At 43.8% G+C, this 16,688-nt stretch overlaps 1 protein-coding gene across 3 annotated transcripts; it reads left to right on the forward strand.

The window, feature by feature from the left end:
• Positions 1-176: 176 nt before the first annotated feature.
• On the forward strand, positions 177-15,547 carry LOC133466337 (V-type proton ATPase subunit d 1). 3 transcript variants are annotated; one of them, XM_061749946.1, is made up of 8 exons: positions 177-398; positions 2,337-2,508; positions 7,140-7,318; positions 9,317-9,396; positions 11,917-11,994; positions 12,688-12,864; positions 13,045-13,122; positions 14,370-15,547. In XM_061749946.1, the coding sequence occupies exons 1-8, from the start codon at positions 272-274 to the stop codon at positions 14,529-14,531; spliced, it is 1,053 nt and encodes a 350-aa protein (XP_061605930.1). In that variant the 5' UTR covers positions 177-271; the 3' UTR covers positions 14,532-15,547. The 3 variants fall into 3 exon arrangements, with proteins under 3 accessions (XP_061605930.1, XP_061605920.1, XP_061605912.1); XM_061749936.1 differs by lacking the exons at positions 177-398; positions 7,140-7,318; positions 9,317-9,396; ... (2 more) ...; positions 13,045-13,122; positions 14,370-15,547 and adding an exon at positions 3,948-6,388 and having other exon boundaries at positions 2,370-2,508; XM_061749928.1 differs by lacking the exons at positions 177-398; positions 7,140-7,318; positions 9,317-9,396; ... (2 more) ...; positions 13,045-13,122; positions 14,370-15,547 and adding an exon at positions 3,944-6,388 and having other exon boundaries at positions 2,371-2,508.
• The last annotated feature ends 1,141 nt before the right edge of the window (positions 15,548-16,688 follow it).

Raw genomic sequence — 16,688 nt, forward strand, 5'->3', positions numbered from 1 at the left:
TTACATTAAAATAGTTTTCTTTGACTCTGAAGGCACTATGAACTGTTTGGAATATGTTTTAAATTTAGTGCAATTTTATTGTCACAATTTAAAAATACAGATTATGCGTCATCTCGTGTGCATTTCTTAAAACAAAACCTGTCACAAATTGGTGGCGAAAGAGAACTGATGACAGATCCGGTCAGGTGACAGTCACATGGTTCGGTCAGCTGATCCTAAAGCTAATGCTAAAGCTAAGCAAGTAGTCGGACGGTTCTGACGATCGGACAAGATGCCTTTCTCTGAGCTTTACTTTAACGTCGATAACGGCTACCTCGAAGGCCTGGTCAGGGGATTTAAAGCTGGAATACTGTCTCAGGCTGATTATTTAAACCTGGTTCAATGTGAAACCCTCGAAGGTGAGTTTAATATGACAAGTGATCGCTACCGTGCAAGCTAACTGCAGCAATGCTAGCTGTCATGCACAAACTGGCCGGTTAAACTAACAAAAATGAATAAGCGACGTGGACAATTATCCCGCTGTATTTTATTTTGAGACTAGCAAGGTCTTTAATGTAATACGCAAGACTCGTTTGGTATTTGTCATCAGTAAAATGGGAACTACAGTGCAACTACCAACCTATCCTCAATATTTCATAAAAGCTGAAAATACTATTATAAGTTAAAATAAGTATATAACCACAGAATTAAATAATTCAAAAGGAATTCCTGAGCCAAGAGATATGCTTTAGACAAATACATAATCTTCTCTGATTATCAGTGCAGTAAATTAAAAAGAAATAATTTATATAGTTAAAACACTAAAAATTAAAAGGTCCACTGATTGCTACAATATTGACATGATATTAGGTAAAAGTATCATTAATCATATAGTACAACCTTTCGCACACATTATTAACCGGTCCTTTTGAATTGGAATTTTTTCATCTAAAATGAAAACAGCTAAACTAATACCAGTCTTCAAAAACTGAGAAAAACATTGATTCACGCACTACAGACCAATATTACTACTTCCGCAGTTCTGTAAAATCTTGACAGACTTGACAAATTCGAAGACAAACACGGTCTTTTAAGTGAAAAACAATTTGGCTTCAGAGCAAAAAGGTTCACCTTGATGGCAGTCATAGAGTTGATGGAGGAGATATCCACAAATATAGTTATATAATGAATTATTGGTGTTTTTATAGTCTGCAATCTGAGAGTCTGTGATGCGTTGCATTTTTGTCTTTTTGTCTCTTGTGAATGTATTACAAAACAATGTTTGACAAAGTAATTTCCCGACAAAGTATATAATACATTTTCGGAAAATGGCATGGGCTGAATCAGGCGGAGGACTTTGAAAGTATTTCTTTAGAAATCACAGTTGATTCTTTTTTTTTTTTTTTTTTTTTGCTTTAAGTGAGTCATTTAAGAGCAAGTGGGGAACAGTAATTTTTCCTTTCCCAGTTAGGTTTTATTGTACCCTACTTTCTTGGAACATAATAAACACCTCACGTTTGAATAAAATAAGAAACGGTGGAAAATAGTTCTTGATAAACAAATGTAGGCGGCACGTTGGGGACTGGTTAGCACATCTGCCTCACAGTTCTGAGGACCGGGACTCAAATCCCGGCCCCGCCTGTGTGGAGTTTGCGTGTTCTCCCCGTGCCTGCATGGGTTTCCTCCCACATTCCAAAAACATGCGTGGTAGGTTAATGAAGACTCTAAATTGCCCATAGGTGTGAATGTGAGTCTGAATGGTTGGTTGTTTATATGTGCCCTGTGATTGGCAATTAAATTTTTGTATTCATTTCAACATCTGGTATGTAGTGTTCTCTGATGGTTGTCCTGTTCATGAGCTAAACTCTGTCATAGGTGTCAAACTCAAGGCCCGGGGGCTAGATGCGGTCCACCACATTATTTTATGTGGCCCGCGAAAGCAAATCATGCTCTTCAACTTCCGTGATTTTTGCTAAAATCTGTACCCAGATTCCAAATTGTCTTACTAATAAACACTAATGTTGAGATATTGCATTTTTCTGTTACCAAATCCTTCTTCTACAGTAACTTAAACAATACTTGAACAAACTATTATCCTTGTCTTCTGATTTCAAAAGTAGTTATCCCTCAATTTTTTGTGTAATGGTAATAATATGATTGGTGATTAAACATTTTTATGGTTTCACTGTTCTAACGGCCCTCCGAGGGAAATCATAACTACAATGCGGCCCGAGACAAAAATTAGTTTGACACCCCTGCTCTATGTTGTACTGAAACTCAAGTTATTATCTCTTAGCATTGTTTTGAAACCGTAGATATCTACCACTCAGTCGATCTTGTTATTCTCTCCCTTGTAGACCTGAAACTTCACCTGCAGAGCACAGACTATGGCAGCTTCCTGGCTAATGAGGCTTCACCTCTCACTGTGTCTGTCATTGACGACAAGCTGAAGGAGAAGATGGTTGTGGAGTTTCGCCACATGAGGAACCAGTCGTATGAGCCACTGGCCAGCTTCATGGATTTCATCACGTGAGGAAGTTGCTCTTGTGTTGGAAGACTTTATATAACATCACATTTCCTGTATACACCAACTGTATTCTCCAGTTTCTTGACTATTTAGACAATCCAGTGAGGTCCAGTACAAGAGCTCCAACCACTAGAAGATAGGGCTGCATTATTAGGGTGAAAATGATAATCACAATTATTTTTCTCAATATTATAATCATCATTATTAAACACGATTATTCCTCATATTTGGGAAAAATCTTGATTTTTTTATTACATTACTTTTTCAACAAACGTGAATAGTTTTCAGTGCAAAATGAATCTTTAGATAAGAATAAATGATGCTTAATAAAAATATAATTTATCCAAGAAATTAAAATTTACCAAGGGCTAATGGAATAAATATACTATTACAGAGTGCAATCACGAATTACAAATAATGGAAGCAAATGCAGTTTATGCATAAAAGACAATAACAGGCTGCAAGCATTGACTTTTCATTTGAAATTCCCTGTCAATATAGTGAATTGGCAAGGACAGCTCCATTGTTCTGCTTGACCAGTTATGGTCGCAAACTGCAAAGAAGTCGGCAGTTGTGAGTTCCCTCTCGGGTGTTTTTCACTGCGGTTAGTTAGGCCAGCCTCTAGTCGAAGTCAAGGCAGCCGCTACAACAATTGTTAATACTATGCATTACGGTAACACACTGCCAAAGTGATTCGAGGGCCAACTTAAAAATAAAAGCCTCACATATTAGTCTCTGGCCTTGAATCAAAACATTTCCAGACAATGGAAGTGGACCCCGTTCCGAGTCGCTAGCTCTAATATTTGCTGTACTTGCCTCTCTTGGCATTATTCACTCTCGTAATTCCACCGAGAGTGACTGAGAGGCTACCGCTGCAGAGAATGCAGTTTAGGGAGCTCAATGAAGCCTTCGCCCCCTGGTGGCTGGCTGACTAAGTTGAGAAAGTGCTTCATATGCCACAGAGCCCGCTTTTTAAATGTAAAAAAAGATCAAATAAAAATCGCGACGATCAGCCTCATTTAACCGTGGCAGCCGAAATTGTGATCACGATTAAAATTTGATTAATTATGCAGCCCCACTCAAAGATAATCTTCAATTATGATTGAAATTGTCAATCGGGTCAAACGTTAAGCCTTTTTGAGTGGTGGCCTGACAGCTTGTAGTGGCCCTCTCAGAACCTGTTCTGGCCCTGTATATACACGTATATACACGTGTGTGTGTGTGTGAGTATATATATATATATATATATATACACGTGTGTGTATATATATATATATGTGTGTGTATATATATATATATATATATATATATATATATACACAAGAAGAGTTGGCTAAGAATGTCTTGGAGGTGAAAAGAGTATCAGATCGAGTGATGAGGCTGAAACTTGAAATTGAGGGTGTTATGTGTAATGTGATTAGTGGCTATGCCCCACAGGTAGGATGTGACCGAGAGGTGAAAGAGAAATTCAAAAGGAAGGAGCTCGACGAAGTAGTTCTGAACGTCCCAGACAGAGAGAGAGTCATAATTGGTGCAGATTGTAATGGACATCTTTGTGAAGGTAATAGCGGTGATGAAGAAGTGATGGTAAGTACGGCATCCAGGAAAGGAACTTGGAAGGACAGATGGTGGTAGACCTTGCAACAAGGATGCAAATGGCTGTAGTGAACACTTTTTTCCAGAAGAAGCACGAACATAGGGTGACCTACAAGAGCAGAGGTAGAAGCACTCAGGTGGATTAGATCTTGTGCAGACGATGTAATCTGAATGAGGTTACCAACTGTCAGGTAGTGGTAGGGGAGAGTGTGGCTAGACAGCAAAGAAGATGACTCTGGTGGTGGGGAGGAAGATTAGGAAGACAAAGGCAGAGAAGAAAACCATGTGGTGGAAGCTGAGACAGGACGAGTTTTGTGCAGCTTTTCGGGAACAGGTGAGACAGGCTCTCGGTGGATGGGAGGAGCTTCCAGAAGACTGGACCGCTGAAGCCAAGGTGATCAGAGAGGCAGGCAGAAGAGTACTTGGTATATCTTCTGGCAGGAAAGGAGAGAAGGAGACTTGGTGGTGGAACCTCACAGTACAGGACATCATACAAGGAAAAAAGTTAGCTAAGAAGAAGTGGGACACTGAGAGGACCGAGGAGAGGCGAAAGGAATACATTGAGATGCGACACAGGGCAAAGGTAGTGGTGGCACAGGCCAAACAAGAGGCATATGATGACATGTATGGCAGGTTGGATACTAAAGAAGAAGAAAAGGATCTATACAGGCTGGCCAGACAGAGGGATAGAGATGGGAATCAGGTTAGGGTGATTAAGGATAGAGATGGAAATATGTTGACTTGTGCTAGAAGTGTGCTAGCTAGATGGAAAGAATACTTCGAGGAGTTGATGAATGAGGAAAATGAGAAAGAAGGGAGAGTAGAAGAGGCAAGTGTGGTGGACCAGGAAGTGGCAATGATTAGGAAGGGGGAAGTTAGAAAGGCATTAAAGAGGATGAAAAATGGAAAGGCAGTTGGTCCTGATGACATTCCTGTGGAAGTATGGAAGACAGTGGTGAGGCCAGCCATGATGTACGGATTAGAGACAGTGGCACTGAAGAGACAACAGGAAGCAGAGTTGGAAGTGGCGGAAATGAAGATGTTGAGGTTCGCTCTCGGAGTGACCAGGTTGGAAAAAATTAGAAATGAGCTCATCAGAGGGACAGCCAAGGTTCGATGTTTTGGAGACAAAATTAGAGAGAGCAGACTTCGATGGTTTGGACACGTCCAGAGGAGAAATAGTGAGTATATTGGTAGAAGGATGATGAGGATGGAGCTGCCAGGCAAAAGAGCTAGAGGAAGACCAAAGAGAAGGTTGATGGATGGCGTGAGGGAAGACATAAGGGCAGTTGGTATTCGAGAAGAGGATGCAGGAGATAGGCTTACATGGAAAAGGATGACGCGTTGTGGCGACCCCTAAAGGGACAAGCCGAAAGGAAAAGAAGAAGGAGGAAGACATAAAATACCACTGAAATGATCACAAGAACGGTGAGCAAAAATCCCAGAACCACACGGGGGGACCTAGTCAATGACCTGCAGAGAGCTGGTTCCAAAGTAACAAAGGCTACCATCAGTAACACACTACGCCGCCAGGGACTCAAATCCTGCAGTGCCAGACGTGTCCCTCTGCTTAAGACAGTACATGTCCAGGCCCGTCTGAAGTTTGCAAGAGAGCATTTGGGTAATCCAGAAGAGGATTGGGAGAATGTCATATGGTCAGATGAAACCAAAATAGAACCTTTTGGTAAAAACTCAACTTGTCATGTTTGGAGGAGAAAGAATGCTGAGTTGCATCCAAAGAACACCATACCTACTGTGAAGCATGGGGGTGGAAAAATAATGCTTAGGGGCTGTTTTTCTACAAAGGGACCAGGACGGCTGATCCATGTAAAGGAAAGAATTAATGGGGCCATGTATCGTGAGATTTTGAGTGAAAGCCTCCTTCCATCAGCAAGGGCAATGAAGATGAAATGTCGCTGGGTCTTTCAGCATGGCAATGATCCCAAACACACACCGCCCGGGCAACGAAGGAGTGGCTTTGTAAGAAGCATTTCAAGTTCCTGGAGTGGTCTAGCCAGTCTCCAGATCTCAACCCCAAAGAAGATCTTTGGAAGGAGTTGAGAATCTGCGTTGCCCCGTGACAGCCCCAAAACATGAGATGAGATCTGCATGGAGGAATGGGCCAAAATACCAGCAACAGTGTGTGAAAACCTTGTGAAGACTTACAGAAAACGTTTGACCTGTCATTGTCAACAAAGGTTATAACAAAGTATTGAGATGAACTTCTATTATTGATCAAGTACTTATTTTCCACCATAATTTGCTAATAAATTATTTAAAAATCAATGTGATTTTCTGTATTTTTGTTTCTCATTTCGTCTCTCATAGGTTAGGAAAATTACAGGTGTCTCATCTTTTTAAGGGGGAGAACTTGCACAATTGGTGGCTGACGAAATACTTATTTTGCCCCACTTAATATATACGCGTGTGTCGGATGGGGACGGATGGTAACGGCAGATGCTTAAAATCAAAGACTCTGACTCTGGTGCAAAAAAATGTGATCGGGACATCCCTCATTTTGAGTGGACAATAAGCCAACTTTGTTGAAAGCCTTCCAACAAGAGTTGAAGCTGTTACAGCTGCAAAGGGTAGACCAACATCATATTAAACTAAATGGATTTAGACTGGGATATAACTTAAAATAGAATGTGAGCGAATACCTTTGACATGCCCCTTGAAGCCATTTTAAAACTCTTATCTCAAGGTCAAATTAAATTTTATATTGTTGCAGTAAATCGGGATTTTTGTCTTTGTTGCTGCTTCAGTTTAGTGATGGCATGATGGCAATCAGTTAAATAGCATTGCTATTCCAGGAAGATCAGCCTTTCTCCTATTTCGCTTTACAGAACTACAGTTTCTTCTCCATTCCATTTCACTTTCTAAACAGTGGCCCATGCTCTCCTTGAACATTCATCTCAGTGAGACCAGTGAATGCAGCACCACCATTAAAGTAGTTAGTCCGTTTGTAATGGGAATAAAACGTTAACTGTGTTGGTCTATTGAGCGTGGTCTATTGTTCCTCTGGTGGTGACCACAGGTACAGTTACATGATTGATAACGTCATCCTGCTCATCACGGGAACGCTTCATCAGCGGGCCATCTCCGAGCTGGTACCAAAGTGTCACCCGCTTGGCAGCTTCGAGCAGATGGAGGCCGTCAACATCGCTCAAACGCCAGCTGAGCTGTACAATGCCATTCTGGTGGACACACCCCTTGGTAACTGCCTTCTCACCCTCAGTCAAGCGGACACTAAATTGTCTGTTGCCTATTGCAGAACAAAAGATGCTTTTAAATACAACCCCAATTCCAGTGAAGTTGGGACGTTGTGTTAAACATAAATGAAAACAGAATACAATGATTTTCAAATCATGTTCAACCTATATTGAATTGAATACACCACAAAGACACTATATTTAATGTTCAAACTGATAACCTTTATTGTTTTGAGCAATTAATCATTAACTTAGAATTTTATGGCTGCAACACGTTCCAAAAAAGCTGGGACAGGGTCATGTTTACCACTGTTACATCACCTTTTCTTTTAACAACATTCAAAAAACGTTTGTGAACTGAGGACACCAATTGTTGAAGCTTTGTAGGTGGAATTCTTTCCCATTCTTGCTTGATGTACAACTTCAGCTGTTCAACAATCCATGGTCACCGTTGTCATATTTTACACTTCATAATGCGCCACACATTTTCAATGGGAGACAGGTCTGGTACCCGCACTTTTACTATGAAGCCACGTTGTTGTAACACGTGCAGAATGTGGTTTGGCATTGTCTTGCTGAAATAAGCAGGGGTGTCCATAAAAAATACTTTGCTTGGATGGCAGCATATGCTTCTCCAAAACATGTATGTACCTTTCAGCATTAATGGTACCTTCACAGATGTGTAAGTTACCCATGCCATTGGCACTAACACAGCCCCATACCATCACAGATGCTGGCTTTTGAACTTTGCGTCCATAACAGTCCGGATGTTTTTTTCCCTCTTTGGCCCGGAGGACATGACGTCCACAATTTCCAAAAACGATTTCAAATGTGGACTCGTCAGACCACAGAACACTTTTCCACTTTGGATCACTCTATCTTAGGTGAGCTCGGGCCTAGAGAAGCCGGCGGCGTTTCTGGGTGTTGTTGATAAATGGCTTTTGCTCTGCATAGTAGATTTTAAAGTTGCACTTACGGATGTGCCTTTATTTACTGTCATTGGTTTTCTGAAGTGGCGGCACGGTGGACGACTGGTTAGAGCGTCAGCCTCACAGTTCTGAGGACCTGGGTTCAATCCCCGGCCCCGCCTGTGTGGAGTTTGCATGTTCTCCCCGTGCCTGCGTGGGTTTTCTCCGGGCACTCCGGTTTCCTCCCACATCCCAAAAACATGCATGAATTGGAGACTCTAAATTGCCCGTAGGCATGAATGCGAATGGTTGTTTCTTCCTATGTGCCCTGCGATTGACTGGCAACCAGTTCAGGGTGTACCCCGCCTCCTGCCCGATGACAGCTGGGATAGGCTCCAGCACGCCCGCGACCCTAGTGAGGAGAAGCGGCTCAGAAAATGGATGGATGGATGGTTTTCTGAAGTGTTCCTGAGCCCATGTGGGGATATTCTTTACACATCGATGTTGGTTTTTGATGCAGTGCCGCCTGAGGGATCGAAGGTCACGGGCATTCAATGTTGGTTTTCGGCCTTGCCGCTTACATTTCTCCAGATTCTCTGAACCTTTTGATGATGATATGGACTGTAGATGAAAATCCCTAAATTCCTTGCAATTGTACGTTGAGGAACATTGTCCTTGAACTGTGAACCTCGCCCCATCTTTGATTGTGAATGACTGAGCAATTCAGGAAAGCTCATTTTCTACCCAATCATGGCACCCACCTGTTCCCAATTAGCCTGTTCACCTGTGGGATGTTCCAAGTTGAGCATTCCTCAACTTTCTCAGTCTTTTTTTTACCACCTGTCCCAGCTTTTTTGGAACATGTTGCAGCCATAAAATTCTAGGTTAATGATTATTTGCTAAAAACAGTTACGTTTATCAGTTTGAACATTAAATATCGTGTCTTTGTAGTGTATTCAATTAAATATAGGTTGAATATGATTTGCAAATCATTGTATTCTGTTTTTATTTATGTATAACACAATGTCCCAACTTCATTGGAATTGGGGTTGTATATGAGAATCAATTCACTTTATGTCCTACTTTGTTTGCAGCTGCATTTTTCCAGGATTGTATATCTGAGCAGGATTTAGACGAAATGAACATTGAAATCATCCGGAACACACTCTACAAGGTAAAACATTTAATGGTGGTAAAACAGATCTTTTTTACTGTACTTTTCATACAAAGCGTTTACCATACAAATCCAGAGATGGACTCAATAACAGCGGGAGGAACAACAAAGTACAGTGGAAGATTTCAGATTACCATCAGGATACGCAGGGTTATTCCTGATTAGTGTGTTAAATGAGATACAACCACTCAAACATATTAGTTTTCTATTAGTAGTAATAAACTCCATTAATCATAAAACCTTATATTCTGTGTATATATACACACATCCCCTCCTTGAGGCGTCACCTTATCGTGGTGGAGGGGTTTGTGTGTCCCAATGATCCTAGGAGCTAAGTTCTCTGGGGCTTTATGCCCCTGGCAGGGTCACCCATGGCAAACAGGTCCTAGGTGAGGGACCAGACAAAGCATGGCTCAAAGACCCCTTATGATGACGACAAAAAATGAACTCAGGACGCCAGGACGAGGGTCACAGGGCCCCCCCTCTGGAGTCAGGCCTGGAGGTGGGGCTCAAAGGCGAGCGCCTGGTGGCCGGGCCTGCACCCATGGGGCCCGGCCGGGCACACCCCGAAAGGGTAATGTGGGTCCCCCTTCCCATGGGCTCACCACCTGTGGGAGGGGCCATAGGGGTTGGGTGCAATGCGAGCTGGGCGGTGGCCGAAGGCGGGGACCTTGGCGATCCGATCCCCGGCTACAGAAGCTGGCTCTAGGGACGTGGAATGTCACCTCTCTGGCAGGGAAGGAGCCCGAGCTTGTGTGTGAGGTCGAGATGTTCCGACTAGATATAGTCGGACTCAGAGCTTGGGCTCTGGTACCAGTCCTCTTGAGAGGGGCTGGACTCTCTTCCAGTCTGGAGTTGCCCACGGTGAGAGGCGCCGAGCAGGTGTGGATATACTTATTGCTCCCCGGCTCGGCGCCTGTACGTTGGGGTTCACCCCGGTGGACGAGAGGGTAGCCTCCCTCTGCCTTCGGGTGGGGGGACGGGTCCTGACTGTTGTTTGTGCCTATGCACCAAACAGCAGTTCAGAGTGCTCACCCTTTTTGATCAGAACCCGAGCGGTGTTCTGTTATTGGACTTCTGTGCTCATCACGGCTTGTCCATAACGAATACCAAGTTCAAGCATAAGGGTGTCCACATGTGCAGTTGGCACCAGGACACCCTAGGTCGCAGTTTGATGATCGACTTTGTGGTCGCGTCATCGGACTTGCGGCCGCATGTCTTGGACACTCGGGTGAAGAGAGGGGCGAAGCTGTCAAACTGATCACCAACTGGTGGTGAGTTGGCTCCCGATTGTGGGTGAGGGATGCCGTCAAGCTGAAGAAGGAGTCCTATCGGGCCTTTTTGGCCTGTAGGACTCCTGAGGCAGCTGATGGGTATCGGCTTGCCAAGCAGAATGCAGCTTTGGTGGTCGCTGAAGCAAAAACCCGGGCGTGGGAAGGGTTTGGTGGGGCCATGAAGAAAGACTTCTGGACAGCTTCGAGGAAATTCTGGTCCACCATCCGGCGTCTCAGGAGGGGGAAGCAGTGCACCATCAACACTGTGTATCGTGGGGATGGGACGCTGCTGACCTCGACTCGGGACGTTGTGAGCCGGTGGGGAGAAAACTTCAAAGACCTCCTCAATTCCACCGACACGCCTTCCCATGAGGGAGCAGAGTCTGGGTTCTCTGAGGCGGGCTCTCCTATCGTTGGGGTTGAGGTCACAGAGGTGGTTAAAAAGCTCCTCAGTGGCTCCCCCGGGGGTGGATGAGATTTGCCCTGATTTCCTAAAGGCTCTGGATGATGTGGGGCTGTCCTGGTTGACACGCCTCTGCAACATCGCGTGGACATCGGGGACAGTGCCTCTGGATTGGTAGACTGGGGTGGTGGTCCCCCTTTTTAAGAAGGGGGACTGGAGGGTGTGTTCCAACTACAGGGGGTTCACACTTCTCAGCTTCCCTGGTAAGGTCTCTTCAGGGGTGCTGGAGAGGAGGGTCTGTCGAGTCGAGTCTCAGATTCAGGAGGAGCAGTGTGGTTTTCGTCCTGGCCGTGGAACAGTGGACCAGCTCTACACCCTTGGCAGGGTCCTCGAGGGTGCATAGGAGTTCGCCCAACCAGTCTACATGTGTTTTGTGGACTTGCAGAAGGGGTTCAACCGTGTCCCTCGTGGGGTCCTGTGGGGGGTGCTTCAGGAGTATGGGGTACCGAACCCCCTGATACGGGCTGTTCGGTGCCTGTACGACCGGAGTCAGAATTTGGTCCACATTGCCAGCAGTAAGTCGGACTCGTTTCGTGTGAGGGTTGGACTCCGCCAAGGCTGCCCTTTGTCACCGATTCTATTCATAGCTTTTATGGACAGAATTTATAGTTTTTTTTTTTTATCGGACTAAACCGGAAGTGAACGCAGACATTCACCTTCGACGAATTTATTTCTTAAATAAATTACATTTTATCCAAACGCCAATATACGCTACAACAGTCATTACAGGGTTTTCCCCCTGGCAGTAATTTTATTTTCTGTTTGTGTAATGCTTTTTTTCAGGCTTATCTCGAAGCATTCTATAAATTCTGTTCCAACCTGGGAGGAACCACAGCTGATACCATGTGTCCCATCTTGGAGGTTAGCATCTACTTGCCTTGTAAATTGAAAATAACGTGCAATATTCAGTTGATCCACTTGGAGATAGTGGCTTTAAATCCTCACTCTACCTCAGAGTTTCTCCATGCTGGCATAACCAGGGGCGCCGTAAGGAAATAATAAGAAATTTGCAGCAATGAACTGATGGGGCCCGAAGTGATATTTTTTTTTCATGTGGGGTCCCAAATTCCTGGCTGCGCCTTTGGGTGTTAGTGCACAAACATAATATTTGCGTATTGTTGAAGATATAGGGGTTTGATCCTTCCACCTTCATGAGTAAGGAAAAGAAACAGCAGTTCGCATTCATTCAATTCAACAAACTGTCTTCATTTTTTACCTTTTTATATTTTTTATTATTATTTTTTGCAGTTGACACCAGCCTAATGATATTTATAAAGAATTGATCAAAAAGTCAGTTGAAGCCACACATTCACGCTGTAGGCCAATATTTCATTGTTAAAGTTCCTAGATGTGTCGAAAAAGTCACTAAAAATATAGTGCTAAAATCGCTTATGTCTGCAACACCGAATACACAAGTCATTGCCTTTGCTCGCTGGTACTGCCACACACATGCACATCCAAATAAAAGCACTGTATGGTTTACATTTTATTTTGACTCCAATCCATGGACGGACTCGATCCCGGTCTGCTCTAACCTTTCTGTTTTTGCTGCAGTTTGAGGCTGATAGAAGAGCCTTCATCATTACCATCAACTCATTTGGCACAGAGCTTTCCAAAGAGGACCGTGCCAAGCTCTTTCCCCACTGTGGCAAGCTATACCCAGAAGGCCTTGCCCAGCTGGCCCGGGCTGACGACTATGAGCAGGTCAAGGTTGTGGCTGATTATTATCCTGTAAGTTCTAAAGCCATTTGGACTTATTTTTCACAGTGGGCCTGCTTAAATTAGTTATTTATGTGTTGAATGTTTGACAAGCAAAAACTTTCTTAATTGCTCCATTTTCCTTTCAAGTTTGTATTCCGTTTATTAGCATCCAATTGTACAATTAAAATTCATTTGCGTTATCTTCTGTAGGAGTACAAGCTGCTGTTTGAGGGTGCTGGCAGCAACCCCGGTGACAAAACACTGGAGGATCGCTTCTTTGAGCATGAGGTGACAAACGCACGCAAAAGCAGAGTGCCGACGTTTGCTTTGTGTTGAACATATCTTCATTGAAAAAAAAATACCATGATTTAAACTCACTCCTTTTTTCAAGATTGTGTGATCAAGTAGCCAATAGGTGTTGTCTATAGCAGTGATTCCCAATCATTTTGATTGGAGGAGCGGAGCTGTCAACTGATCACCACCTGGTGGTGAGTTTGCGCCGATGGTGGGGGAAGATGCCGGTCCGACCTGGCAGGCACAAACGTATAGTGATCGCCTGCTGGGGACGTCTGGCAGAATCCTCTGTCAAAAGAATTTTCAACTCCCACCTCCTGCAGAACTTCACCCAGGTCCCGGGGGAGGCGGGGGACATTGAATCTGAGTGGACCACGTTCCGCGCCTCCATTGCTGAGGCGGCCGACCAGGCAGATCGGTGCAGTGTCTGCAGTGATGCAGAGTTCGTATCGGTCCGTTGTGGTGAAGGAGGAGCTAAGCCGAAAGGCAAAGCTCTCTATTTACCGGTCGATCGCTACCTTCACCTATGGTCACGAGCTGTGTGTCGTGACGGAAAGAACAAGATCCCGGATACAAGCGGCCGCAGTACGGGCTCTCCCTTTGAGATAGGGTGAGAAGCTCGGTGGAGCCAGATGAGGTGGCTCGGGCATCTGATGAGGATGCCTCCTGGACGCCTCCCTGGTGAGGTAGTCCGGGCACGTCACACCGGGAGGAGACCCCGGGAATGACCCAGTACACGGTGGAGAGACTACGTCTCGGCTTTTCTGGGAACACCTTGGGATCCCTCCGGAAGAGCTGGAGGAAGTGGCTGGGGAGAGGGAAGTCCGGGCTTCCCTGCTAAAGCTACTGCCCCCGCGACCCGACCTCTGATAAGTGGAAGAAGATGGACGGATGGTTGTTTTTGCGATCGGCTGGCAACCAGTTTAGGGTGTACCCCACCTCTCGCCCAGAATTTGTTGGGATATGAGGATAAGCGGTACGGAAAATAGATGGATAGCTATGCGAGTGACGTATAGTCACAGGCAGAATAATTAAATGTTCTTTCACTAGATCTGTGTAACAAACATTATTTTCTTGTGAGAGTTTTGTCTTGGGGTGTGCCATGAGACTTTTCAACGTAAAAAATGTGCCTCGGCTCAATAAAGGTTGGGCAGCACCTTTCTCTTTTAGTGATCATAACTGACTATTCTGGTGTTTTGCCATGCCAATGTCTCTTCCTGTTCTTCTTCCTCTTCCTACAGGTCAAGTTGAACAAACTGGCTTTCCTCAACCAATTCCATTTCAGTGTTTTCTATGCTTACGTCAAGCTGAAGGAGCAGGAGTGCAGGAACATTGTCTGGATTGCTGAGTGCATTGCCCAGCGACACCGTGCAAAGATTGACAACTACATTCCGATCTTTTAAGATTCACACTTTCCTTTACAGCCAGCCCCATGTCATTGGGCTCAGTCTGTCCACTGCCACCCTGGTGTTAAAGCATCCGATGCCTCCATTCTTTAGGTGTTGATGTGAGTTGGTACACAAGTCTTCATTCATTGGTTATTGGCAAAGCACTAGTTATAATCTTGTAATGCATTCTATATTATTCATAGCATTTTATTATCAATATTCTTTATGATACCAGGTTGTGGAAAGAATTTAACAGTTTAGATGGCTGGCTAATAGAAACACGACTCGAGTCATACTTTGGAGTTATCTGCAACATTTGTAGATTAAAAGTTCCTTGTAAAAGACCAATAATGGAAACCTTACATATAAGAGCCAATAATAAAAGGTTGACTTTAGAAGTTACTGTTTTACAGACTTGAAACGTTTGTGTCGTAAGAGTTAGTCAGCCTTATTTTAAAAACACAATCATTTGTAATGTTTTCAGATGGACTCCTCTGGTGCCCTCAATAAAATAATCAGGAATCAAAATTGAAAAAGTGCACAGACAGTCAAGATGTCCTTCACTTGAAAGTAAAAGCTAATTCCCTTCTGAGATGCTTTTCATCCCCAGGCTCACTAACAATTGAAGGTACCGTGTAGCACATGTTTTGATTCATCAGCTCGGCAATCAGTCAAATGAAATCCACGAGTACCCTGACCAACTATCAGAAGAAAACATTCAGCATTAAAACAGAGTAAAATGGGAGTCATTATCTGCTTGTTGGCTAACTTGAGTGTTGTTTGATATAAAATGTGTAATAGAACGTGAGTTTCCATTGTGTATCAAACCTGTTGTGTGATATGTTTGAACTCTAGAATGATGCATGTTATTGTAAGTGTATGAAAGATATAACTATAAAAAAAGGATAGTTCTTTTTTTGACAATATCCATTTGATCATATTTTCCATGCTGTACAAATTGCTTCATGTCCATTTTGTTTCCTGTGAATTGTGTTGTAAATGTGACAAAAATAAACAAGACTTCACATGTATGTCTGGGTGATAGATATAGATAGATAGATATGTAACACTGCTTCCATTGTTTTGATATACAGGGTGGGTAAAAGGAACTATATTAAAATAAACTTTGCATTTCTTTGACAGAAAAAGGTAAATGAAAAGAAAGGTTGTTCTACGTTTTACTTAGAATTTGATATGGGCACCACCAGCCAACACAGTCGAGAAGTGGTGGGTACGTCTGCCTCACAATTGTGAGGGACGGGGTTTGAATCTCAGCTCCGTCCTTGTGTGGAGTTTGCGTGTTCACCCTGGAGAGGAATTCCGTTTCTTTTTTTTTTGTTCTGTACGGGTATTAGGTTAAAAAGAAAAGACGTGTGTCCCTTTTATGTACCATTCAAAACCCTTTTATGACAGAACAGTTGTCTTTGTGTTATGATGGATTTTTATTGAAAATTTAAGTCGGACAGCAAAAAGTTTTAAATATAACTAAATAATATAGGAAGAGGCGGCACGGTGGCCGACTGGTTAGAGCGTCAGCCTCACAGTTCTGAGGTGCGGGGTTCAATCCCCGTCCCCGCCTGTGTGGAGTTTGCATGTTCTCCCCGTGCCTGCGTGGGTTTTCTCCGGGCACTCCGGTTTCCTCCCACATCCCAAAAACATGCATTAATTGGAGACTCTAAATTGCCTGTAGGTGTGAATGTGAGTGCGAATGGTTGTTTGTTTCGATGTGCCCTGCGATTGGCTGGCAACCAGTTCAGGGTGTACCCCGCCTCCTGCCCGATGACAGCTGGGATAGGCTCCAGCACGCCCGCGACCCTAGTGAGGAGAAGCGGCTCAGAAAATGGATGGAATATAGGAAGAGAAGAGAACAAAAAACAGGACATTAGCTGTGATAAAGATGAGGAAAGTAAATCATTATCTGCCTCGTACAATCTAATACACATTAGATTGAAGGGTTGTATGGGGCAATAGTACTACAGAACAATATAGGACTAGGACTAGAGGAGAAGCATGCAGACAGGGGTCTTGGGCCTGGGTGTACAACTGAAGTGTGTTGTGAGTGGTTATGTAAATTCTACACATCTTTAGAAATGGAGTGCAAGTGAGGAGATACCCAGGAAGATTGCAGAGTTATGAGTTATTTATCGCAATGAGTGAGTGACCCCACACCAA

Source organism: Phyllopteryx taeniolatus, chromosome 2 (assembly GCF_024500385.1).
Source record: "Phyllopteryx taeniolatus isolate TA_2022b chromosome 2, UOR_Ptae_1.2, whole genome shotgun sequence".
Taxonomy (NCBI): domain Eukaryota; kingdom Metazoa; phylum Chordata; class Actinopteri; order Syngnathiformes; family Syngnathidae; genus Phyllopteryx; species Phyllopteryx taeniolatus.